General features: G+C 53.5%; 1 protein-coding gene across 1 annotated transcript in view; it reads right to left on the reverse strand.

The window, feature by feature from the left end:
* LOC144954915 (uncharacterized) overlaps nt 1–24,236 on the reverse strand; it is a gene marked incomplete at its 5' end in the record, with an annotated part of 47,114 nt that extends 22,878 nt beyond the window's left edge. The window contains one exon of the mRNA XM_078885290.1: nt 24,156–24,236. Within this exon, the coding sequence (XP_078741416.1) occupies nt 24,156–24,236 (81 nt within the window). The remainder of the gene's footprint in view (nt 1–24,155) is intronic.
* Nucleotides 24,237–24,843: the final 607 nt, after the last annotated feature.

Here is a 24,843-nt window from a genome sequence, read left to right on the forward strand (position 1 = left end):
GTGGTTGTAGTGGTTGGTGGTGGCTATGATGGTTGTGGTTGTAGTGGTTGGTGGTGGCTATGATGGTTGTGGTTGTAGTGGTTGGTGGTGGCTATGATGGTTGTGGTTGTAGTGGTTGGTGGTGCTATGATGGTTGTGGTGGATGGTGGTTGGTGGTGACTATGATGGTTGTGGTTGTAGTGGTTGGTGGTGGCTATGATGGTTGTGGTTGTAGTGGTTGTGGTGGCTATGATGGTTGTGGTTGTAGGTGGTTGGTGGTGGCTATGATGGTTGTGGTGGATGGTGGTTGGTGGTGACTATGATGGTTGTGGTGGATGGTGGTTGGTGGTGGCTATGATGGTTGTGGTTGTAGTGGTTGGTGGTGGCTATGATGGTTGTGGTGGAGGTGGTTGGGTGGTGGGCTATGATGGTTGTGGTTGTAGTGGGTTGGTGGGTGGCTATGATGGTTGTGGTGGATGGTGGTTGGTGGTGACTATGATGGTTGTGGTTGTAGTGGTTGGTGGTGGTGGCTATGATGGTTGTGGTTGTAGTGGTTGGTGGTGGCTATGATGGTTGTGGTTGTAGTGGTTGGTGGTGGCTATGATGGTTGTGGTGGATGGTGGTTGGTGGTGACTATGATGGTTGTGGTGGATGGTGGTTGGTGGTGCTATGATGGTTGGATGGTGGTTGGTGGTGGCTATGATGGTTGTGGTTGTAGTGGTTGGTGGTGGCTATGATGGTTGTGGTGGATGGTGGTTGGTGGTGGCTATGATGGTTGTGGTGGATGGTGGTTGGTGGTGGCTATGATGGTTGTGGTGGATGGTGGTTGGTGGTGGCTATGATGGTTGTGGTGGATGGTGGTTGGTGGTGGCTATGATGGTTGTGGTTGTAGTGGTTGGTGGTGGCTATGATGGTTGTGGTTGTAGTGGTTGGTGGTGGCTATGATGGTTGTGGTGGATGGTGGTTGGTGGTGACTATGATGGTTGTGGTGGATGGTGGTTGGTGGTGGCTATGATGGTTGTGGTTGTAGTGGTTGGTGGTGGCTATGATGGTTGTGGTGGATGGTGGTTGGTGGTGGCTATGATGGTTGTGGTGGATGGTGGTTGGTGGTGGCTATGATGGTTGTGGTGGATGGTGGTTGGTGGTGGCTATGATGGTTGTGGTGGATGGTGGTTGGTGGTGGCTATGATGGTTGTGGTTGTAGTGGTTGGTGGTGGCTATGATGGTTGTGGTGGATGGTGGTTGGTGGTGGCTATGATGGTTGTGGTGGATGGTGGTTGGTGGTGGCTATGATGGTTGTGGTGGATGGTGGTTGGTGGTGACTATGATGGTTGTGGTGGATGGTGGTTGGTGGTGGCTATGATGGTTGTGGTTGATAGTGGTTGGTGGTGGCTATGATGGTTTGTGGTGGATGGTGGTTGGTGGTGACTATGATGGTTGTGGTGGATGGTGGTTGGTGGTGGCTATGATGGTTGTGGTTGTAGTGGTTGGTGGTGGCTATGATGGTTGTGGTGGATGGTGGTTGGTGGTGGCTATGATGGTTGTGGTGGATGGTGGTTGGTGGTGGCTATGATGGTTGTGGTGGATGGTGGTTGGTGGTGGCTATGATGGTTGTGGTGGATGGTGGTTGGTGGTGGCTATGATGGTTGTGGTTGTAGTGGTTGGTGGTGGCTATGATGGTTGTGGTGGATGGTGGTTGGTGGTGGCTATGATGGTTGTGGTGGATGGTGGTTGGTGGTGGCTATGATGGTTGTGGTGGATGGTGGTTGGTGGTGACTATGATGGTTGTGGTGGATGGTGGTTGGTGGTGGCTATGATGGTTGTGGTGGATGGTGGTTGGTGGTGGCTATGATGGTTGTGGTGGATGGTGGTTGGTGGTGGCTATGATGGTTGTGGTTGTAGTGGTTGGTGGTGGCTATGATGGTTGTGGTGGATGGTGGTTGGTGGTGGCTATGATGGTTGTGGTGGATGGTGGTTGGTGGTGGCTATGATGGTTGTGGTGGATGGTGGTTGGTGGTGGCTATGATGGTTGTGGTGGATGGTGGTTGGTGGTGGCTATGATGGTTGTGGTTGTAGTGGTTGGTGGTGGCTATGATGGTTGTGGTGGATGGTGGTTGGTGGTGGCTATGATGGTTGTGGTGGATGGTGGTTGGTGGTGGCTATGATGGTTGTGGTGGATGGTGGTTGGTGGTGACTATGATGGTTGTGGTGGGATGGTGGTTGGTGGTGGCTATGATGGTTGTGGTGGATGGTGGTTGGTGGTGGCTATGATGGTTGTGGTGGATGGTGGTTGGTGGTGGCTATGATGGTTGTGGTGGATGGTGGTTGGTGGTGGCTATGATGGTTGTGGTGGATGGTGGTTGGTGGTGGCTATGATGGTTGTGGTTGTAGTGGTTGGTGGTGGCTATGATGGTTGTGGTGGATGGTGGTTGGTGGTGGCTATGATGGTTGTGGTGGATGGTGGTTGGTGGTGGCTATGATGGTTGTGGTGGATGGTGTTTGGTGGTGGCTATGATGGTTGTGGTTGTAGGTGGTTGGTGGTGGCTATGATGGTTGTGGTGGATGGTGGTTGGTGGTGGCTATGATGGTTGTGGTGGATGGTGGTTGGTGGTGGCTATGATGGTTGTGGTGGATGGTGGTTGGTGGTGGCTATGATGGTTGTGGTGGATGGTGGTTGGTGGTGGCTATGATGGTTGTGGTTGTAGTGGTTGGTGGTGGCTATGATGGTTGTGGTGGATGGTGGTTGGTGGTGGCTATGATGGTTGTGGTTGTAGTGGTTGGTGGTGGCTATGATGGTTGTGGTGGATGGTGGTTGGTGGTGGCTATGATGGTTGTGGTGGATGGTGGTTGGTGGTGGCTATGATGGTTGTGGTGGATGGTGGTTGGTGGTGACTATGATGGTTGTGGTGGATGGTGGTTGGTGGTGGCTATGATGGTTGTGGTGGATGGTGGTTGGTGGTGGCTATGATGGTTGTGGTGGATGGTGGTTGGTGGTGGCTATGATGGTTGTGGTGGATGGTGGTTGGTGGTGGCTATGATGGTTGTGGTGGATGGTGGTTGGTGGTGGCTATGATGGTTGTGGTTGTAGTGGTTGGTGGTGGCTATGATGGTTGTGGTGGATGGTGGTTGGTGGTGGCTATGATGGTTGTGGTGGATGGTGGTTGGTGGTGGCTATGATGGTTGTGGTGGATGGTGGTTGGTGGTGGCTATGATGGTTGTGGTTGTAGTGGTTGGTGGTGGCTATGATGGTTGTGGTGGATGGTGGTTGGTGGTGGCTATGATGGTTGTGGTGGATGGTGGTTGGTGGTGCTATGATGGTTGTGGTGGATGGTGGTTGGTGGTGGCTATGATGGTTGTGGTGGATGGTGGTTGGTGGTGGCTATGATGGTTGTGGTTGTAGTGGTTGGTGGTGGCTATGATGGTTGTGGTGGATGGTGGTTGGTGGTGGCTATGATGTTTGTGGTGGATGGTGGTTGGTAGTGGCTATGATGGTTGTGGTGGATGGTGGTTGGTGGTGACTATGATGGTTGTGGTGGATGGTGGTTGGTGGTGGCTATGATGGTTGTGGTGGATGGTGGTTGGTGGGTGGCTATGATGGTTGTGGTGGATGGTGGTTGGTGGTGGCTATGATGGTTGTGGTGGATGGTGGTTGGTGGTGGCTATGATGGTTGTGGTGGATGGTGGTTGGTGGTGGCTATGATGGTTGTGGTGTATGGTGGTTGGTGGTGGCTATGATGGTTGTGGTGGATGGTGGTTGGTGGTGGCTATGATGGTTGTGGTGGATGGTGGTTGGTGGTGGCTATGATGGTTGTGGTGGATGGTGGTTGGTGGTGGCTATGATGGTTGTGGTGGATGGTGGTTGGTGGTGGCTATGATGGTTGTGGTTGTAGTGGTTGGTGGTGGCTATGATGGTTGTGGTGGATGGTGGTTGGTGGTGGCTATGATGGTTGTGGTGGATGGTGGTTGGTGGTGGCTATGATGGTTGTGGTGGATGGTGGTTGGTGGTGGCCTATGATGGTTGTGGTGGATGGTGGTTGGTGGTGGCTATGATGGTTGTGGTGGATGGTGGTTGGTGGTGGCTATGATGGTTGTGGTGGATGGTGGTTGGTGGTGACTATGATGGTTGTGGTGGATGGTGGTTGGTGGTGACTATGATGGTTGTGGTGGATGGTGGTTGGTGGTGGCTATGATGGTTGTGGTGGATGGTGGTTGGTGGTGGCTATGATGGTTGTGGTGGATGGTGGTTGGTGGTGGCTATGATGGTTGTGGTGGATGGTGGTTGGTGGTGGCTATGATGGTTGTGGTGGATGGTGGTTGGTGGTGGCTATGATGGTTGTGGTGGATGGTGGTTGGTGGTGGCTATGATGGTTGTGGTGGATGGTGGTTGGTGGTGGCTATGATGGTTGTGGTTGTAGTGGTTGGTGGTGGCTATGATGGTTGTGTGTGGATGGTGGTTGGTGGTGGCTATGATGGTTGTGGTTGTAGTGGTTGGTGGTGGCTATGATGGTTGTGGTGGATGGTGGTTGGTGGTGGCTATGATGGTTGTGGTGGATGGTGGTTGGTGGTGGCTATGATGGTTGTGGTTGTAGGTGGTTGGTGGTGGCTATGATGGTTGTGGTGGATGGTGGTTGGTGGTGGCTATGATGGTTGTGGTGGATGGTGGTTGGTGGTGGCTATGATGGTTGTGGTGGATGGTGGTTGGTGGTGGCTATGATGGTTGTGGTTGTAGTGGTTGGTGGTGGCTATGATGGTTGTGGTGGATGGTGGTTGGTGGTGGCTATGATGGTTGTGGTGGATGGTGGTTGGTGGTGGCTATGATGGTTGTGGTTGTAGTGGTTGGTGGTGGCTATGATGGTTGTGGTGGATGGTGGTTGGTGGTGGCTATGATGGTTGTGGTGGATGGTGGTTGGTGGTGGCTATGATGGTTGTGGTTGTAGTGGTTGGTGGTGGCTATGATGGTTGTGGTGGATGGTGGTTGGTGGTGGCTATGATGGTTGTGGTGGATGGTGGTTGGTGGTGGCTATGATGGTTGTGGTTGTAGTGGTTGGTGGTGGCTATGATGGTTGTGGTGGATGGTGGTTGGTGGTGGCTATGATGGTTGTGGTGGATGGTGGTTGGTGGTGGCTATGATGGTTGTGGTTGTAGTGGTTGGTGGTGGCTATGATGGTTGTGGTGGATGGTGGTTGGTGGTGGCTATGATGGTTGTGGTGGATGGTGGTTGGTGGTGGCTATGATGGTTGTGGTTGTAGTGGTTGGTGGTGGCTATGATGGTTGTGGTGGATGGTGGTTGGTGGTGGCTATGATGGTTGTGGTGGATGGTGGTTGGTGGTGGCTATGATGGTTGTGGTTGTAGTGGTTGGTGGTGGCTATGATGGTTGTGGTGGATGGTGGTTGGTGGTGGCTATGATGGTTGTGGTGGATGGTGGTTGGTGGTGGCTATGATGGTTGTGGTTGTAGTGGTTGGTGGTGGCTATGATGGTTGTGGTGGATGGTGGTTGGTGGTGGCTATGATGGTTGTGGTGGATGGTGGTTGGTGGTGGCTATGATGGTTGTGGTTGTAGTGGTTGGTGGTGGCTATGATGGTTGTGGTGGATGGTGGTTGGTGGTGGCTATGATGGTTGTGGTGGATGGTGGTTGGTGGTGGCTATGATGGTTGTGGTTGTAGTGGTTGGTGGTGGCTATGATGGTTGTGGTGGATGGTGGTTGGTGGTGGCTATGATGGTTGTGGTGGATGGTGGTTGGTGGTGGCTATGATGGTTGTGGTTGTAGTGGTTGGTGGTGGCTATGATGGTTGTGGTGGATGGTGGTTGGTGGTGGCTATGATGGTTGTGGTGTATGGTGGTTGGTGGTGGCTATGATGGTTGTGGTTGTAGTGGTGGTGGTGGCTATGATGGTTGTGGTGGATGGTGGTTGGTGGTGGCTATGATGGTTGTGGTGGATGGTGGTTGGTGGTGGCTATGATGGTTGTGGTTGTAGTGGTTGGTGGTGGCTATGATGGTTGTGGTGGATGGTGGTTGGTGGTGCTATGATGGTTGTGGTTGTAGTGGTTGGTGGTGGCTATGATGGTTGTGGTGGATGGTGGTTGGTGGTGGCTATGATGGTTGTGGTTGTAGTGGTTGGTGGTGGCTATGATGGTTGTGGTTGTAGTGGTTGGTGGTGGCTATGATGGTTGTGGTTGTAGTGGTTGGTGGTGGCTATGATGGTTGTGGTTGTGGTGGTGGTTGGTGGTGACTATGATGGTTGTGGTTGTAGTGGTTGGTGGTGGCTATGATGGTTGTGGTGGATGGTGGTTGGTGGTGGCTATGATGGTTGTGGTTGTAGTGGTTGGTGGTGGCTATGATGGTTGTGGTTGTAGTGGTTGGTGGTGGCTATGATGGTTGTGGTTGTAGTGGTTGGTGGTGGCTATGATGGTTGTGGTTGTGGTGGTGGTTGGTGGTGACTATGATGGTTGTGGTTGTAGTGGTTGGTGGTGGCTATGATGGTTGTGGTTGATGGTGGTGGTGGTGGTGACTATGATGGTTGTGGTTGTAGTGGTTGGTGGTGGCTATGATGGTTGTGGTTGTAGTGGTTGGTGGTGGCTATGATGGTTGTGGTTGTGGTGGTGGTTGGTGGTGACTATGATGGTTGTGGTTGTTGTGGTGGTGGTTGGTGGTGACTATGATGGTTGTGGTTGTAGTGGTTGGTGGTGGCTATGATGGTTGTGGTTGTGGTGGTGGTTGGTGGTGACTATGATGGTTGTGGTTGTAGTGGTTGGTGGTGGCTATGATGGTTGTGGTTGTGGTGGTGGTTGGTGGTGACTATGATGGTTGTGGTTGTAGTGGTTGGTGGTGGCTATGATGGTTGTGGTTGTGGTGGTGGTTGGTGGTGACTATGATGGTTGTGGTTGTAGTGGTTGGTGGTGGCTATGATGGTTGTGGTTGTGGTGGTGGTTGGTGGTGACTATGATGGTTGTGGTTGTAGTGGTTGGTGGTGGCTATGATGGTTGTGGTTGTGGTGGTGGTTGGTGGTGACTATGATGGTTGTGGTTGTAGTGGTTGGTGGTGGCTATGATGGTTGTGGTGGTGGTGGTGGTGAATGTGGTTGTGGTGGTGGTGGTGGTGACTATGATGGTTGTGGTGGTTGTGTGGTGGTGAATGTGGTTGTGGTGGTGGTGGTGGTGACTATGATGGTTGTGGTGGTGGTGATGTGGCTTGTTGGTGGTGGTTGTGGTGGTGGTTGGTGGTGACTATGATGGTTGTGGTGGTTGTGTGGTGGTGAATGTGGTTGTGGTGGTGGTTGGTGGTGGCTATGATGGTTGTGGTTGTGGTGGTGGTTGGTGGTGACTATGATGGTTGTGGTTGTAGTGGTTGGTGGTGCTATGATGGTTGTGGTGGTGGTTGGTGGTGAATGTGGTTGTGGTGGTGGTGGTGGTGGTGACTATGATGGTTGTGGTGGTTGTGTGGTGGTGAATGTGGTTGTGGTGGTGGTGGTGGTGGTGACTATGATGGTTGTGGTGGTGGTGAATGTGGTTGTGGTGGTGGTTGTGGTGGTGGTTGGTGGTGACTATGATGGTTGTGGTGGTTGTGTGGTGGTGAATGTGGTTGTGGTGGTGGTGGTGGTGGTGACTATGATGGTTGTGGTGGTTGTGTGGTGGTGAATGTGGTTGTGGTTGTAGTGGTGGTGGTGGCTATGATGGTTGTGGTTGGTGGTGGTTGGTGGTGACTATGATGGTTGTGGTTGTAGTGGTTGGTGGTGACTATGATGGTTGTGGTGGTGGTGGTGGTGAATGTGGTTGTGGTGGTGGTGGTGGTGACTATGATGGTTGTGGTGGTTGTGTGGTGGTGAATGTGGTTGTGGTGGTGGTGGTGGTGACTATGATGGTTGTGGTGGTGGTGAATGTGGTTGTTGTGGTGGTGTGGTGGTGGTGGTGGTGACTATGATGGTTGTGGTGGTTGTGTGGTGGTGAATGTGGTTGTGGTGGTGGTGGTGGTGGCTATGATGGTTGTGGTTGTGGTGGTGGTTGGTGGTGACTATGATGGTTGTGGTTGTAGTGGTTGGTGGTGACTATGATGGTTGTGGTGGTGGTGGTGGTGAATGTGGTTGTGGTGGTGGTGGTGGTGGTGACTATGATGGTTGTGGTGGTTGTGTGGTGGTGAATGTGGTTGTGGTGGTGGTGGTGGTGGTGACTATGATGGTTGTGGTGGTGGTGAATGTGGTTGTTGGTGGTGGTTGTGGTGGTGGTTGGTGGTGACTATGATGGTTGTGGTGGTTGTGTGGTGGTGAATGTGGTTGTGGTGGTGGTGGTGGTGGTGACTATGATGGTTGTGGTGGTTGTGTGGTGGTGAATGTGGTTGTGGTGGTGGTGGTGGTGGTGTCTATGATGGTTGTGGTTGTGGTGGTGGTTGGTGGTGACTATGATGGTTGTGGTTGTAGTGGTTGGTGGTGACTATGATGGTTGTGGTGGTGGTGAATGTGGTTGTGGTGGTGGTGGTGGTGGTGACTATGATGGTTGTGGTGGTTGTGTGGTGGTGAATGTGGTTGTGGTGGGTGGTGGTGGTGACTATGATGGTTGTGGTGGTGGTGAATGTGGTTGTTGGTGGTGGTTGTGGTGGTGGTTGGTGGTGACTATGATGGTTGTGGTGGTTGTGTGGTGGTGAATGTGGTTGTGGTGGTGGTGGTGGTGGTGCTATGATGGTTGTGGTTGTGGTGGTGGTTGGTGGTGACTATGATGGTTGTGGTTGTAGTGGTTGGTGGTGACTATGATGGTTGTGGTGGTGGTGGTGGTGAATGTGGTTGTGGTGGTGGTGGTGGTGACTATGATGGTTGTGGTGGTTGTGTGGTGGTGAATGTGGTTGTGGTGGTGGTGGTGGTGACTATGATGGTTGTGGTGGTGGTGAATGTGGTTGTTGGTGGTGGTTGTGGTGGTGGTTGGTGGTGACTATGATGGTTGTGGTGGTTGTGTGGTGGTGAATGTGGTTGTGGTGGTGGTGGTGGTGGCTATGATGGTTGTGGTGGTGGTGGTGGTGACTATGATGGTTGTGGTGGTGGTGAATGTGGTTGTGGTGGTGGTTGTGGTGGTGGTGGTGGTGACTATGATGGTTGTGGTGGTTGTGTGGTGGTGAATGTGGTTGTGGTGGTGGTGGTGGTGGCTATGATGGTTGTGGTTGTGGTGGTGGTTGGTGGTGACTATGATGGTTGTGGTTGGTGGTGGTGGTGACTATGATGGTTGTGGTGGTGTGGTGGTGATGTGGTTGTGGTGGTGGTGGTGACTATGATGGTTGTGGTGGTTGTGTGGTGGTGAATGTGGTTGTGGTGGTGGTGGGTGGTGACTATGATGGTTGTGGTGGTGGTGAATGTGGTTGTTGGTGGTGGTTGTGGTGGTGGTTGGTGGTGACTATGATGGTTGTGGTGGTTGTGTGGTGGTGAATGTGGTTGTGGTGGTGGTGGTGGTGGCTATGATGGTTGTGGTGGTGGTGTGTGGTTGTGGTGGTGGTGGTGACTATGATGGTTGTGGTGGTTGTGTGGTGGTGAATGTGGTTGTGGTGGTGGTGGTGGTGAATGTGGTTGTGGTGGTGGTGGTGATGGTGGTTGTGGTGGTGGTGGTGCTATGTGGTTGTGGTGTGGTGGTGGTTGGTGGTGACTATGATGGTTGTGGTGTAGTGGTGGTGGTGAATGGTTGTGGTGGTGGTGGTGGTGATGTGGTTGTGGTGGTGGTGGTGGTGACTATGATGGTTGTGGTGGTTGTGTGGTGGTGAATGTGGTTGTGGTGGTGGTGGTGGTGACTATGATGGTTGTGGTGGTGGTGATGTGGTGTTGTGTGGTTGTGGTGGTGGTTGGTGGTGACTATGATGGTTGTGGTGGTTGTGTGGTGGTGAATGTGGTTGTGGTGGTGGTGGTGGTGGCTATGATGGTTGTGGTGGTGGTGGTGGTGGTGGTTGTGGTGGTGGGTGGTGACTATGATGGTTGTGGTGTGGTGGTGGTTGGTGGTGAATGTGGTTGTGGTGGTGGGTGGTGGTGACTATGATGGTTGTGGTGGTGGTGGTGGTGAATGTGGTTGTGGTGGTGGTGGTGGTGACTATGATGGTTGTGGTGGTTGTGTGGTGGTGAATGTGGTTGTGGTGGTGGTGGTGGTGGTGACTATGATGGTTGTGGTGGTGGTGAATGTGGTTGGTTGGTGGTGGTTGTGGGGTGGTGGTGGTGACTATGATGGTTGTGGTGGTTGTGTGGTGGTGAATGTGGTTGTGGTGGTGGGTGGTGGTGACTATGATGGTGTGGTGGTGGTGTGTGGTGGTGAATGTGGTTGTGGTGGTGGTGGTGGTGGTGACTATGATGGTTGTGGTGGTGGTGGTGGTGGTGATGTGGTTGTGGTGGTGGGTGGTGGTGTTGTGGTTGTGGTGGTGGTGGTGGGTGGTGGTGTGGTGGTGGTGGGGTTGTGGTGGTGGTGGTGGTTGTGGTGGTGGTGGTGGTGGTGAATGTGGTTGTGGTGGTGGTGGTGGTGGTGCTATGATGGTTGTGGTGGTTGTGTGGTGGTGAATGTGGTTGTGGTGGTGGTGGTGGTGGTGACTATGATGGTTGTGGTGGTGGTGTGGTGGTGGTGTGGTGGTGGGTGGTGGTGGTTGTGGTGGTGTATGTGGTTGTGGTGGTGGTGGTGGTGGTGACTTGATGGTTGTGGTGGTGTGTGGTGGTGAATGTGGTTGTGGTGGTGGTGGTGGTGGTGACTATGATGGTTGTGGTGGTTGTGTGGTGGTGATGTGGTTGTGGTGGTGGTGGTGGTGGTGCTATGTGGTTGTGGTGGGGTGGTGGTGGTGGTGGCTATGATGGTTGTGGTGGTTGTGTGGTGGTGAATGTGGTTGTGGTGGTGGTGGTGGTGGTGACTATGATGGTTGTGGTGGTGGTGTGGTGGTGTGGTTGTGGTGGTGGTGGTGGTGGTTGTGGTGGTGAATGTGGTTGTGGTGGTGGTGGTGGTGGTGACTATGATGGTTGTGGTGGTTGTGTGGTGGTGAATGTGGTTGTGGTGGTGGTGGTGGTGGTGACTATGATGGTTGTGGTGGTGGTGGTGGTGGAATGTGGTTGTGGTGGTGGTGGTGGTGGTGCCTTGTGGTTGTGGTGGTGGTGGTGTGGTTGTGGTGTGGTTGTGGTGGTGGTGGTGGTGACTATGATGGTTGTGGTGGTTGTGTGGTGGTGAATGTGGTTGTGGTGGTGGTGGTGGTGGCTTGATGGTTGTGGTGGTTGTGTGGTGGTGTTGTGGTTGGTGGTGGTGGTGGTGGTGTATGTGGTTGTGGTGGTGGTGGTGGTGGTGGCTATGATGGTTGTGGTGGTTGTGTGGTGGTGAATGTGGTTGTGGTGGTGGTGGTGGTGGTGCTATGATGGTTGTGGTGGTGGTGTGGTGGTTGTGGTTGTGGTGGTGGTGTGGTGGTGGTGTGGTGGTGTTGTGGTGTGGTGGTGGTGGTGGTGGTGACTATGATGGTTGTGGTGGTTGTGTGGTGGTGAATGTGGTTGTGGTGGTGGTGGTGGTGGTGACTATGATGGTTGTGGTGGTGGTGGTGGTGGGTTGTGGTGGTGTGTGGTGGTGGTTGTGGTGTGGTGGTGGGGTGTGGTGGTGTGGATGTGGTGTGGTGGTGGTGTGGTTGGTGGGTGGTGTGGTGGTTGTGGTGGTGGTGTGGTGGTGGATGGTGGTTGTGGTGGTGGTGGTGGTGGTGTGTGTGGTGGTTGTGGTGGTGGGTGGTGGTGGGTATGTGGTTGTGGTGGTGGTGGTGTGGTGTGGTTGATGGTTGTGGTGGTGGTGGTGGTGGTGGTGATGTGGTTGTGGTGGTGGTGTGGTGGTGTGGTGGTGGTGGTGGTGGTGGTGTGGTGGTGAATGTGGTTGTGGTGGTGGTGGTGGTGGTGACTATGATGGTTGTGGTGGTGGTGGTGGTGAATGTGGTTGTGGTGGTGGTGGTGGTGACTATGATGGTTGTGGTGGTGGTGGTGGTGGTGAATGTGGTTGTGGTGGTGGTGGTGGTGGTGACTATGATGGTTGTGGTGGTGGTGGTGGTGGTGGCTATGATGGTTGTGGTGGTTGTGTGGTGGTGAATGTGGTTGTGGTGGTGGTGGTGGTGACTATGATGGTTGTGGTGGTGGTGGTGGTGGTGGCTATGATGGTTGTGGTGGTTGTGTGGTGGTGAATGTGGTTGTGGTGGTGGTGGTGGTGACTATGATGGTTGTGGTGGTGGTTGTGGTGGTTGTGGTTGTGGTGGTGGTTGTGGTGGTGGTGGTTGTGGTGGTGAATGTGGTTGTGGTGGTGGTGGTGGTGACTATGATGGTTGTGGTGGTGGTGGTGGTGAATGTGGTTGTGGTGGTGGTGGTGGTGGTGACTATGATGGTTGTGGTGGTGGTGGTGGTGGTGGCTATGATGGTTGTGGTGGTTGTGTGGTGGTGAATGTGGTTGTGGTGGTGGTGGTGGTGGTGACTATGATGGTTGTGGTGGTGGTGGTGGTGGTGACTATGATGGTTGTGGTGGTTGTGTGGTGGTGAATGTGGTTGTGGTGGTGGTGGTGGTGACTATGATGGTTGTGGTGGTGGTGGTGGTGGCTATGATGGTTGTGGTGGTGGTGTCTATGATGGTTGTGGTGGTTGTGTGGTGGTGAATGTGGTTGTGGTGGTGGTGGTGGTGACTATGATGGTTGTGGTGGTGGTGGTGGTGGTGGCTATGATGGTTGTGGTGGTGGTGTCTATGATGGTTGTGGTGGTTGTGTGGTGGTGAATGTGGTTGTGGTGGTGGTGGTGGTGGTGACTATGATGGTTGTGGTGGTGGTGGTGGTGGCTATGATGGTTGTGGTGGTGGTGTCTATGATGGTTGTGGTGGTTGTGTGGTGGTGAATGTGGTTGTGGTGGTGGTTGTGGTGGTGGTTGGTGGTGACTATGATGGTTGTGGTGGTGGTTGGTGGTGACTATGATGGTTGTGGTGGTGGTTGGTGGTGACTATGATGGTTGTGGTTGTAGTGGTGGTTGGTGGTGACTATGATGGTTGTGGTGGTGGTGGTGGTGACTATGATGGTTGTGGTGGTGGTTGGTGGTGACTATGATGGTTGTGGTGGTGGTGGTTGGTGGTGGTGGCTATGATGGTTGTGGTGGTGGTGGTTGGTGGTGGCTATGATGGTTGTGGTTGTGGTGGTGGTTGGTGGTGTCTATGATGGTTGTGGTGGTGGTGGTTGGTGGTGGTGGCTATAATGGTTGTGGTGGTGGTTGGTGGTGACTATGATGGTTGTGGTGGTGGTGGTTGGTGGTGGTGGCTATGATGGTTGTGGTGGTGGTTGGTGGTGGCTATAATGGTTGTGGTTGTGGTGGTGGTTGGTGGTGACTATGATGGTTGTGGTGGTGGTGGTTGATGGTGGTGGCTATAATGGTTGTGGTAGTGGTGGTGGTTGGTGGTGACTATGATGGTTGTGGTGGTGGTGGTTGGTGGTGACTATGATGGTTGTGGTGGTGGTTGGTGGTGACTATGATGGTTGTGGTGGTGGTTGGTGGTGACTATGATGGTTGTGGTGGTGGTTGGTGGTGACTATGATGGTTGTGGTGGTGGTTGGTGGTGACTATGATGGTTGTGGTTGTAGTGGTGGTTGGTGGTGACTATGATGGTTGTGGTGGTGGTGGTGGTGACTATGATGGTTGTGGTGGTGGTTGGTGGTGACTATGATGGTTGTGGTTGTGGTGGTGGTTGGTGGTGACTATGATGGTTGTGGTGGTGGTGGTTGGTGGTGGTGGCTATGATGGTTGTGGTGGTGGTGGTTGGTGGTGACTATGATGGTTGTGGTGGTGGTGGTTGGTGGTGGTGGCTATGATGGTTGTGGTGGTGGTTGGTGGTGACTATGATGGTTGTGGTGGTGGTGGTGGTGAATGTGGTTGTGGTGGTGGTGGTGGTGACTATGATGGTTGTGGTGGTGGTGGTGGTGGTGGCTATGATGGTTGTGGTGGTTGTGTGGTGGTGAATGTGGTTGTGGTGGTGGTGGTGGTGACTATGATGGTTGTGGTGGTGGTTGTGGTGGTTGTGGTTGTGGTGGTGGTTGTGGTGGTGGTGGTTGTGGTGGTGAATGTGGTTGTGGTGGTGGTGGTGGTGACTATGATGGTTGTGGTGGTGGTGGTGGTGAATGTGGTTGTGGTGGTGGTGGTGGTGGTGACTATGATGGTTGTGGTGGTGGTGGTGGTGGTGGCTATGATGGTTGTGGTGGTTGTGTGGTGGTGAATGTGGTTGTGGTGGTGGTGGTGGTGGTGACTATGATGGTTGTGGTGGTGGTGGTGGTGGTGACTATGATGGTTGTGGTGGTTGTGTGGTGGTGAATGTGGTTGTGGTGGTGGTGGTGGTGACTATGATGGTTGTGGTGGTGGTGGTGGTGGCTATGATGGTTGTGGTGGTGGTGTCTATGATGGTTGTGGTGGTTGTGTGGTGGTGAATGTGGTTGTGGTGGTGGTGGTGGTGGTGACTATGATGGTTGTGGTGGTGGTGGTGGTGGTGGCTATGATGGTTGTGGTGGTGGTGTCTATGATGGTTGTGGTGGTTGTGTGGTGGTGAATGTGGTTGTGGTGGTGGTGGTGGTGGTGACTATGATGGTTGTGGTGGTGGTGGTGGTGGCTATGATGGTTGTGGTGGTGGTGTCTATGATGGTTGTGGTGGTTGTGTGGTGGTGAATGTGGTTGTGGTGGTGGTTGTGGTGGTGGTTGGTGGTGACTATGATGGTTGTGGTGGTGGTTGGTGGTGACTATGATGGTTGTGGTGGTGGTTGGTGGTGACTATGATGGTTGTGGTTGTAGTGGTGGTTGGTGGTGACTATGATGGTTGTGGTGGTGGTGGTGGTGACTATGATGGTTGTGGTGGTGGTTGGTGGTGACTATGATGGTTGTGGTGGTGGTGGTTGGTGGTGGTGGCTATGATGGTTGTGGTGGTGGTGGTTGGTGGTGGCTATGATGGTTGTGGTTGTGGTGGTGGTTGGTGGTGTCTATGATGGTTGTGGTGGTGGTGGTTGGTGGTGGTGGCTATAATGGTTGTGGTGGTGGTTGGTGGTGACTATGATGGTTGTGGTGGTGGTGGTTGGTGGTGGTGGCTATGATGGTTGTGGTGGTGGTTGGTGGTGGCTATAATGGTTGTGGTTGTGGTGGTGGTTGGTGGTGACTATGATGGTTGTGGTGGTGGTGGTTGATGGTGGTGGCTATAATGGTTGTGGTAGTGGTGGTGGTTGGTGGTGACTATGATGGTTGTGGTGGTGGTGGTTGGTGGTGACTATGATGGTTGTGGTGGTGGTTGGTGGTGACTATGATGGTTGTGGTGGTGGTTGGTGGTGACTATGATGGTTGTGGTGGTGGTTGGTGGTGACTATGATGGTTGTGGTGGTGGTTGGTGGTGACTATGATGGTTGTGGTTGTAGTGGTGGTTGGTGGTGACTATGATGGTTGTGGTGGTGGTGGTGGTGACTATGATGGTTGTGGTGGTGGTTGGTGGTGACTATGATGGTTGTGGTTGTGGTGGTGGTTGGTGGTGACTATGATGGTTGTGGTTGTAGTGGTGGTTGGTGGTGACTATGATGGTTGTGGTGGTGGTTGGTGGTGACTATGATGGTTGTGGTGGTGGTTGGTGGTGACTATGATGGTTGTGGTTGTGGTGGTGGTTGGTGGTGACTATGATGGTTGTGGTTGTAGTGGTTGGTGGTGACTATGATGGTTGTGGTGGTGGTGGTGGTGGTGACTATGATGGTTGTGGTGGTGGTGGTTGGTGGTGGCTATGATGGTTGTGCTGGTGGTGAATGTGGTTGTTGGTGGTGGTTGTTGGTGGTGGTTGGTGGTGGTGACTATGATGGTTGTGGTGGTGGTTGGTGGTGACTATGATGGTTGTGGTGGTGGTTGGTGGTGACTATGATGGTTGTGGTGGTGGTTGGTGGTGACTATGATGATTGTGGTTGTAGTGGTTGGTGGTGACTATGATGGTTGTGGTGGTGGTGGTGGTGGTGACTATGATGGTTGTGGTGGTGGTGGTTGGTGGTGGCTATGATGGTTGTGCTGGTGGTGAATGTGGTTGTTGGTGGTGGTTGTTGGTGGTGGTTGGTGGTGACTATGATGGTTGTGGTGGTGGTTGGTGGTGACTATGATGGTTGTGGTTGTAGTGGTTGGTGGTGACTATGATGGTTGTGGTGGTGGTGGTGGTGGTGACTATGATGGTTGTGGTGGTGGTGGTTGGTGGTGGCTATGATGGTTGTGGTGGTGGTGGTTGGTGGTGGCTATGATGGTTGTGGTGGTGGTTGGTGGTGACTATGATGGTTGTGGTTGTAGTGGTTGGTGGTGACTATGATGGTTGTGGTGGTGGTGGTGGTGGTGACTATGATGGTTGTGGTGGTGGTGGTTGGTGGTGGCTATGATGGTTGTGCTGGTGGTGAATGTGGTTGTTGGTGGTGGTTGTTGGTGGTGGTTGGTGGTGACTATGATGGTTGTGGTGGTGGTTGGTGGTGACTATGATGGTTGTGGTTGTAGTGGTTGGTGGTGACTATGATGGTTGTGGTGGTGGTGGTGGTGGTGACTATGATGGTTGTGGTGGTGGTGGTTGGTGGTGGCTATGATGGTTGTGGTGGTGGTGGTTGGTGGTGGCTATGATGGTTGTGGTGGTGGTTGGTGGTGACTATGATGGTTGTGGTTGTGGTGGTGGTTGGTGGTGACTATGATGGTTGTGGTGGTGGTGGTGGTGGTGACTATGATGGTTGTGGTGGTGGTTGGTGGTGGCTATGATGGTTGTGGTGGTTGGTGGTGGTGGCTATGATGGTTGTGGTTGTGGTGGTTGGTGGTGGCTATGATGGTTGTGGTGGTTGGTGGTGGTGGCTATGATGGTTGTGGTTGTGGTGGTGGTTGGTGGTGGCTATGATGGTTGTGGTGGTTGGTGGTGGTGGCTATGATGGTTGTGGTGGTGGTTGGTGGTGACTATGATGGTTGTGGTGGTTGGTGGTGGTGGCTATGATGGTTGTGGTTGTGGTGGTTGGTGGTGGCTATGATGGTTGTGGTGGTGGTGGTGGTTGGTGGTGTCTATGATGGTTGTGGTTGTGGTGGTGGTTGGTGGTGTCTATGATGGTTGTGGTGGTGGTGGTTGGTGGTGGTGACTATGATGGTTGTGGTGGTGGTGGTTGGTGGTGACTATGATGGTTGTGGTGGTGGTGGTTGGTGGTGGTGGCTATGATGGTTGTGGTGGTGGTTGGTGGTGACTATGATGGTTGTGGTGGTGGTTGGTGGTGTCTATGATGGTTGTGGTTGTGGTGGTGGTTGGTGGTGTCTATGATGGTTGTGGTTGTGGTGGTGGTTGGTGGTGGTGGCTATGATGGTTGTGGTGGTGGTGGTTGGTGGTGGTGGCTATGATGGTTGTGGTGGTAGTTGGTGGTGACTATGATGGTTGTGGTGGTGGTTGGTGGTGACTATGATGGTTGTGCTGGTGGTGGTGGTTGGTGGTGACTATGATGGTTGTGGTGGTGGTTGGTGGTGTCTATGATGGTTGTGGTTGTGGTGGTGGTTGGTGGTGACTATGATGGTTGTGGTTGTGGTGGTGGTTGGTGGTGGTGGCTATGATGGTTGTGGTGGTGGTGGTTGGTGGTGGTGGCTATGATGGTTGTGGTGGTAGTTGGTGGTGACTATGATGGTTGTGGTGGTGGTTGGTGGTGACTATGATGGTTGTGCTGGTGGTTGGTGGTGACTATGATGGTTGTGGTGGTGGTGGTTGGTGGTGGTGGCTATGATGGTTGTGGTGGTGGTGGTTGGTGGTGGTGGCTATGATGGTTGTGGTGGTAGTTGGTGGTGACTATGATGGTTGTGGTGGTGGTTGGTGGTGACTATGATGGTTGTGGTGGTGGTTGGTGGTGACTATGATGGTTGTGGTGGTGGTGGTTGGTGGTGGTGGCTATGATGGTTGTGGTGGTGGTGGTTGGTGGTGGCTATGATGGTTGTGGTTGTGGTGGTGGTTGGTGGTGTCTATGATGGTTGTGGTGGTGGTGGTTGGTGGTGGTGGCTATGATGGTTGTGGTGGTGGTTGGTGGTGACTATGATGGTTGTGGTGGTGGTGGTTGGTGGTGGTGGCTATGATGGTTGTGGTGGTGGTGGTTGGTGGTGACTATGATGGTTGTGGTGGTGGTGGTTGGTGGTGGTGGCTATGATGGTTGTGGTGGTGGTTGGTGGTGACTATGATGGTTGTGGTGGTGGTGGTGGTGACTATGATGGTTGTGGTGGTGGTGGTGGTGACTATGATGGTTGTGGTGGTGGTTGGTGGTGACTATGATGGTTGTGGTGGTGGTTGGTGGTGACTATGATGGTTGTGGTGGTGGTGGTGGTGACTATGATGGTTGTGGTGGTGGTTGGTGGTGACTATGATGGTTGTGGTGGTGGTTGGTGGTGACTATGATGGTTGTGGTGGTGGTGGTTGGTGGTGGTGGCTATGATGGTTGTGGTGGTGGTGGTTGGTGGTGGCTATGATGGTTGTGGTTGTGGTGGTGGTTGGTGGTGTCTATGATGGTTGTGGTGGTGGTGGTTGGTGGTGGTGGCTATGATGGTTGTGGTGGTGGTTGGTGGTGACTATGATGGTTGTGGTGGTGGTGGTTGGTGGTGGTGGCTATGATGGTTGTGGTGGTGGTGGTTGGTGGTGACTATGATGGTTGTGGTGGTGGTGGTTGGTGGTGGTGGCTATGATGGTTGTGGTGGTGGTTGGTGGTGACTATGATGGTTGTGGTGGTGGTGGTGGTTGGTGGTGGTGGTTGGTGGTGTCTATGATGGTTGTGGTTGTGGTGGTGGTTGGTGGTGACTATGATGGTTGTGGTTGTGGTGGTGGTTGGTGGTGGTGGCTATGATGGTTGTGGTGGTGGTGGTTGGTGGTGGTGGCTATGATGGTTGTGGTGGTAGTTGGTGGTGACTATGATGGTTGTGGTGGTGGTTGGTGGTGACTATGATGGTTGTGCTGGTGGTGGTGGTTGGTGGTGACTATGATGGTTGTGGTGGTGGTTGGTGGTGTCTATGATGGTTGTGGTTGTGGTGGTGGTTGGTGGTGACTATGATGGTTGTGGTTGTGGTGGTGGTTGGTGGTGGTGGCTATGATGGTTGTGGTGGTGGTGGTTGGTGGTGGTGGCTATGATGGTTGTGGTGGTAGTTGGTGGTGACTATGATGGTTGTGGTGGTGGTTGGTGGTGACTATGATGGTTGTGCTGGTGGTTGGTGGTGACTATGATGGTTGTGGTGGTGGTGGTTGGTGGTGGTGGCTATGATGGTTGTGGTGGTGGTGGTTGGTGGTGGTGGCTATGATGGTTGTGGTGGTAGTTGGTGGTGACTATGATGGTTGTGGTGGTGGTTGGTGGTGACTATGATGGTTGTGGTGGTGGTTGGTGGTGACTATGATGGTTGTGGTGGTGGTGGTTGGTGGTGGTGGCTATGATGGTTGTGGTGGTGGTGGTTGGTGGTGGCTATGATGGTTGTGGTTGTGGTGGTGGTTGGTGGTGTCTATGATGGTTGTGGTGGTGGTTGGTGGTGGTGGCTATGATGGTTGTGGTGGTGGTTGGTGGTGACTATGATGGTTGTGGTGGTGGTGGTTGGTGGTGGTGGCTATGATGGTTGTGGTGGTGGTGGTTGGTGGTGACTATGATGGTTGTGGTGGTGGTGGTTGGTGGTGGTGGCTATGATGGTTGTGGTGGTGGTTGGTGGTGACTATGATGGTTGTGGTGGTGGTGGTGGTGACTATGATGGTTGTGGTGGTGGTGGTGGTGACTATGATGGTTGTGGTGGTGGTTGGTGGTGACTATGATGGTTGTGGTGGTGGTTGGTGGTGACTATGATGGTTGTGGTGGTGGTGGTGGTGACTATGATGGTTGTGGTGGTGGTTGGTGGTGACTATGATGGTTGTGGTGGTGGTTGGTGGTGACTATGATGGTTGTGGTGGTGGTGGTTGGTGGTGGTGGCTATGATGGTTGTGGTGGTGGTGGTTGGTGGTGGCTATGATGGTTGTGGTTGTGGTGGTGGTTGGTGGTGTCTATGATGGTTGTGGTGGTGGTGGTTGGTGGTGGTGGCTATGATGGTTGTGGTGGTGGTTGGTGGTGACTATGATGGTTGTGGTGGTGGTGGTTGGTGGTGGTGGCTATGATGGTTGTGGTGGTGGTGGTTGGTGGTGACTATGATGGTTGTGGTGGTGGTGGTTGGTGGTGGTGGCTATGATGGTTGTGGTGGTGGTTGGTGGTGACTATGATGGTTGTGGTGGTGGTGGTGGTGACTATGATGGTTGTGGTGGTGGTTGGTGGTGACTATGATGGTTGTGGTGGTGGTTGGTGGTGACTATGATGGTTGTGGTGGTGGTGGTTGGTGGTGGTGGCTATGATGGTTGTGGTGGTGGTTGGTGGTGGCTATGATGGTTGTGGTTGTGGTGGTGGTTGGTGGTGTCTATGATGGTTGTGGTGGTGGTGGTTGGTGGTGGTGGCTATAATGGTTGTGGTGGTGGTTGGTGGTGACTATGATGGTTGTGGTGGTGGTGGTTGGTGGTGGTGGCTATGATGGTTGTGGTGGTGGTTGGTGGTGGCTATAATGGTTGTGGTTGTGGTGGTGGTTGGTGGTGACTATGATGGTTGTGGTGGTGGTGGTTGGTGGTGGTGGCTATAATGGTTGTGGTAGTGGTGGTGGTTGGTGGTGACTATGATGGTTGTGGTGGTGGTGGTTGGTGGTGACTATGATGGTTGTGGTGGTGGTTGGTGGTGACTATGATGGTTGTGGTGGTGGTTGGTGGTGACTATGATGGTTGTGGTGGTGGTTGGTGGTGACTATGATGGTTGTGGTGGTGGTGGTTGGTGGTGGTGGCTATGATGGTTGTGGTGGTGGTTGGTGGTGGCTATGATGGTTGTGGTTGTGGTGGTGGTTGGTGGTGTCTATGATGGTTGTGGTGGTGGTGGTTGGTGGTGGTGGCTATAATGGTTGTGGTGGTGGTTGGTGGTGACTATGATGGTTGTGGTGGTGGTGGTTGGTGGTGGCTATGATGGTTGTGGTGGTGGTTGGTGGTGACTATGATGGTTGTGGTGGTGGTGGTTGGTGGTGGCTATGATGGTTGTGGTTGTGGTGGTGGTTGGTGGTGTCTATGATGGTTGTGGTGGTGGTGGTTGGTGGTGGTGGCTATAATGGTTGTGGTGGTGGTTGGTGGTGACTATGATGGTTGTGGTGGTGGTGGTTGGTGGTGGTGGCTATGATGGTTGTGGTGGTGGTTGGTGGTGGCTATAATGGTTGTGGTTGTGGTGGTGGTTGGTGGTGACTATGATGGTTGTGGTGGTGGTGGTTGGTGGTGGTGGCTATAATGGTTGTGGTAGTGGTGGTGGTTGGTGGTGACTATGATGGTTGTGGTGGTGGTGGTTGGTGGTGACTATGATGGTTGTGGTGGTGGTTGGTGGTGACTATGATGGTTGTGGTGGTGGTTGGTGGTGACTATGATGGTTGTGGTGGTGGTTGGTGGTGACTATGATGGTTGTGGTGGTGGTGGTTGGTGGTGGTGGCTATGATGGTTGTGGTGGTGGTTGGTGGTGGCTATGATGGTTGTGGTTGTGGTGGTGGTTGGTGGTGTCTATGATGGTTGTGGTGGTGGTGGTTGGTGGTGGTGGCTATAATGGTTGTGGTGGTGGTTGGTGGTGACTATGATGGTTGTGGTGGTGGTGGTTGGTGGTGGTGGCTATGATGGTTGTGGTGGTGGTTGGTGGTGACTATGATGGTTGTGGTGGTGGTGGTTGGTGGTGGCTATGATGGTTGTGGTTGTGGTGGTGGTTGGTGGTGTCTATGATGGTTGTGGTGGTGGTGGTTGGTGGTGGTGGCTATAATGGTTGTGGTGGTGGTTGGTGGTGACTATGATGGTTGTGGTGGTGGTGGTTGGTGGTGGTGGCTATGATGGTTGTGGTGGTGGTTGGTGGTGGCTATAATGGTTGTGGTTGTGGTGGTGGTTGGTGGTGACTATGATGGTTGTGGTGGTGGTGGTTGGTGGTGGTGGCTATAATGGTTGTGGTAGTGGTGGTGGTTGGTGGTGACTATGATGGTTGTGGTGGTGGTGGTTGGTGGTGGTGGCTATGATGGTTGTGGTGGTGGTTGGTGGTGGCTATAATGGTTGTGGTTGTGGTGGTGGTTGGTGGTGTCTATGATGGTTGTGGTGGTGGTGGTGGTGGTTGGTGGTGGTGGCTATAATGGTTGTGGTGGTGGTTGGTGGTGACTATGATGGTTGTGGTGGTGGTGGTTGGTGGTGGTGGCTATGATGGTTGTGGTGGTGGTTGGTGGTGGCTATAATGGTTGTGGTTGTGGTGGTGGTTGGTGGTGACTATGATGGTTGTGGTGGTGGTGGTTGGTGGTGGTGGCTATAATGGTTGTGGTAGTGGTGGTGGTTGGTGGTGACTATGATGGTTGTGGTGGTGGTGGTTGGTGGTGGTGGCTATGATGGTTGTGGTGGTGGTTGGTGGTGGCTATAATGGTTGTGGTTGTGGTGGTGGTTGGTGGTGTCTATGATGGTTGTGGTGGTGGTGGTTGGTGGTGGTGGCTATAATGGTTGTGGTGGTGGTTGGTGGTGACTATGATGGTTGTGGTGGTGGTGGTTGGTGGTGGTGGCTATGATGGTTGTGGTGGTGGTTGGTGGTGGCTATAATGGTTGTGGTTGTGGTGGTGGTTGGTGGTGACTATGATGGTTGTGGTGGTGGTGGTTGGTGGTGGTGGCTATAATGGTTGTGGTAGTGGTGGTGGTTGGTGGTGACTATGATGGTTGTGGTGGTGGTGGTTGGTGGTGGTGGCTATGATGGTTGTGGTAGTGGTTGGTGGTGGCTATGATGGTTGTGGTGGATGGTGGTGGTGGCTATGATGGTTGTGGTTGTAGTGGTTGGTGGTGGCTATGATGGTTGTGGTGGTGGTTGGTGGTGACTATGATGGTTGTGGTGGTTGGTGGTGGTGGCTATGATGGTTGTGGTTGTAGTGGTTGGTGGTGGCTATGATGGTTGTGGTGGTGGTTGGTGGTGACTATGATGGTTGTGGTTGTAGTGGTTGATGGTGGCTATGATGGTTGTGGTGGTGGTTGGTGGTGACTATGATGGTTGTGGAGGTGGTGGTTGGCGGTGGTGGCTATGATGGTTGTGGTGGTGGTTGGTGGTGGCTATGATGGTTGTGGTTGTGGTGGTTGGTGGTGGCTATGATGGTGGTGGTTGGTGGTGACTATGATGGTTGTGGTGGTGGTGGTTGGTGGTGGCTATAATGGTTGTGGTTGTGGTGGTGGTTGGTGGTGACTATGATGGTTGTGGTGGTGGTGGTTGGTGGTGGCTATGATGGTTGTGGTGGTGGTGGTTGGTGGTGGCTATAATGGTTGTGGTTGTGGTGGTGGTTGGTGGTGACTATGATGGTTGTGGTGGTGGTGGTTGGTGGTGGCTATGATGGTTGTGGTGGTGGTGGTTGGTGGTGGCTATAATGGTTGTGGTTGTGGTGGTGGTTGGTGGTGACTATGATGGTTGGGGTGGTGGTGGTTGGTGGTGGTGGCTATGATGGTTGTGGTGGTGGTTGATGGTGGCTATGATGGTTGTGGTGGTGGTGGTTGGTGGTGGTGGCTATGATGGTTGTGGTTGTAGTGGTTGGTGGTGGCTATGATGGTTGTGGTGGTGGTGGTTGGTGGTGGCTATGATGGTTGTGGTGGTGGTTGGTGGTGACTATGATGGTTGTGGTGGTGGTGGTTGGTGGTGGTGGCTATGATGGTTGTGGTGGTGGCGGTTGGTGGTGGTGGCTATGATGGTTGTGGTGGTGGTTGGTGGTGGCTATGATGGTTGTGGTAGTGGTTGTGGTGGTGGTTGGTGGTGGCTATGATGGTTGTGGTTGTGGTGGTTGGTGGTGGCTATGATGGTTGTGGTGGTGGTGGTTGGTGGTGGCTATAATGGTTGTGGTGGTGGTTGGTGGTGGCTATGATGGTTGTGGTGGTGGTTGGTAGTGGCTATGAAGGTTGTGGTGGTGGTGGCTATGAAGGTTGTGGTGGTGGTGGTAGTGGTGGTGGTTGTGGTTGTGGTAGTGGTGGTGGTGGTGGTTGTGGTTGTGGTGGTTGTGGTGGTGGTTGTGGTGGTGGTGGTTGTGGTGGTGGTGGTGGTGGTGGTTGTGGTGGTGGTGGTGGTGGTTGTGGTGGTGGTGGTTGTGGTGGTGGTGGTTGTGGTGGTTGTGGTGGTGGTGGTGGTGGTTGTTGCCTTCAAGTGGTTGACTCGCTGCCTCTGCTGCTCCAGGTCGCTTCTCTTCACTTCCATCTCCTGCTGCACGTGGTGGCGCTCCTACGGGGTCACAGAGGGGTCACACGGGGGTCACGAGAGGTCACGGGGGTCACGGGGAAGCACGGGAGTCACGGGAGGTAACGGGAGGTCATTGGAGGTCACGGAAGTCATGAGGGTCACGTGGGGTCAGGAACCACCACACTCACCACTACACTCACCACCACACTCACCACCACACTCACCACCACACTCACCACCACACTCACCACCACACTCACCACTACACTCACCACCACTCACCACCACACTCACCACCACACTCACCACTACACTCACCACCACACTCACCATCACACTCACCACTACACTCACCACCACACTCACCACTACACTCACCACTACACTCACCACCACACTCACCACCACACTCACCACCACACTCACCACCACCACTCACCACCACACTCACCACCACACTCACCACCACACTCACCACCACCACTCACCACTACACTCACCACTACACTCACCACTACACTCACCACCACACTAACCACTACACTCACCACCACACTCACCACCACACTCACCACTACACTCACCACCACTCACCACTACACTCACCACCACACTCACCACTACACTCACCACCACACTCACCATCACA

Source organism: Lampetra fluviatilis, unplaced genomic scaffold (assembly GCF_964198595.1).
Source record: "Lampetra fluviatilis unplaced genomic scaffold, kcLamFluv1.1 SCAFFOLD_488, whole genome shotgun sequence".
In the NCBI taxonomy this organism is placed as follows: Eukaryota; Metazoa; Chordata; class Hyperoartia; order Petromyzontiformes; family Petromyzontidae; genus Lampetra; species Lampetra fluviatilis.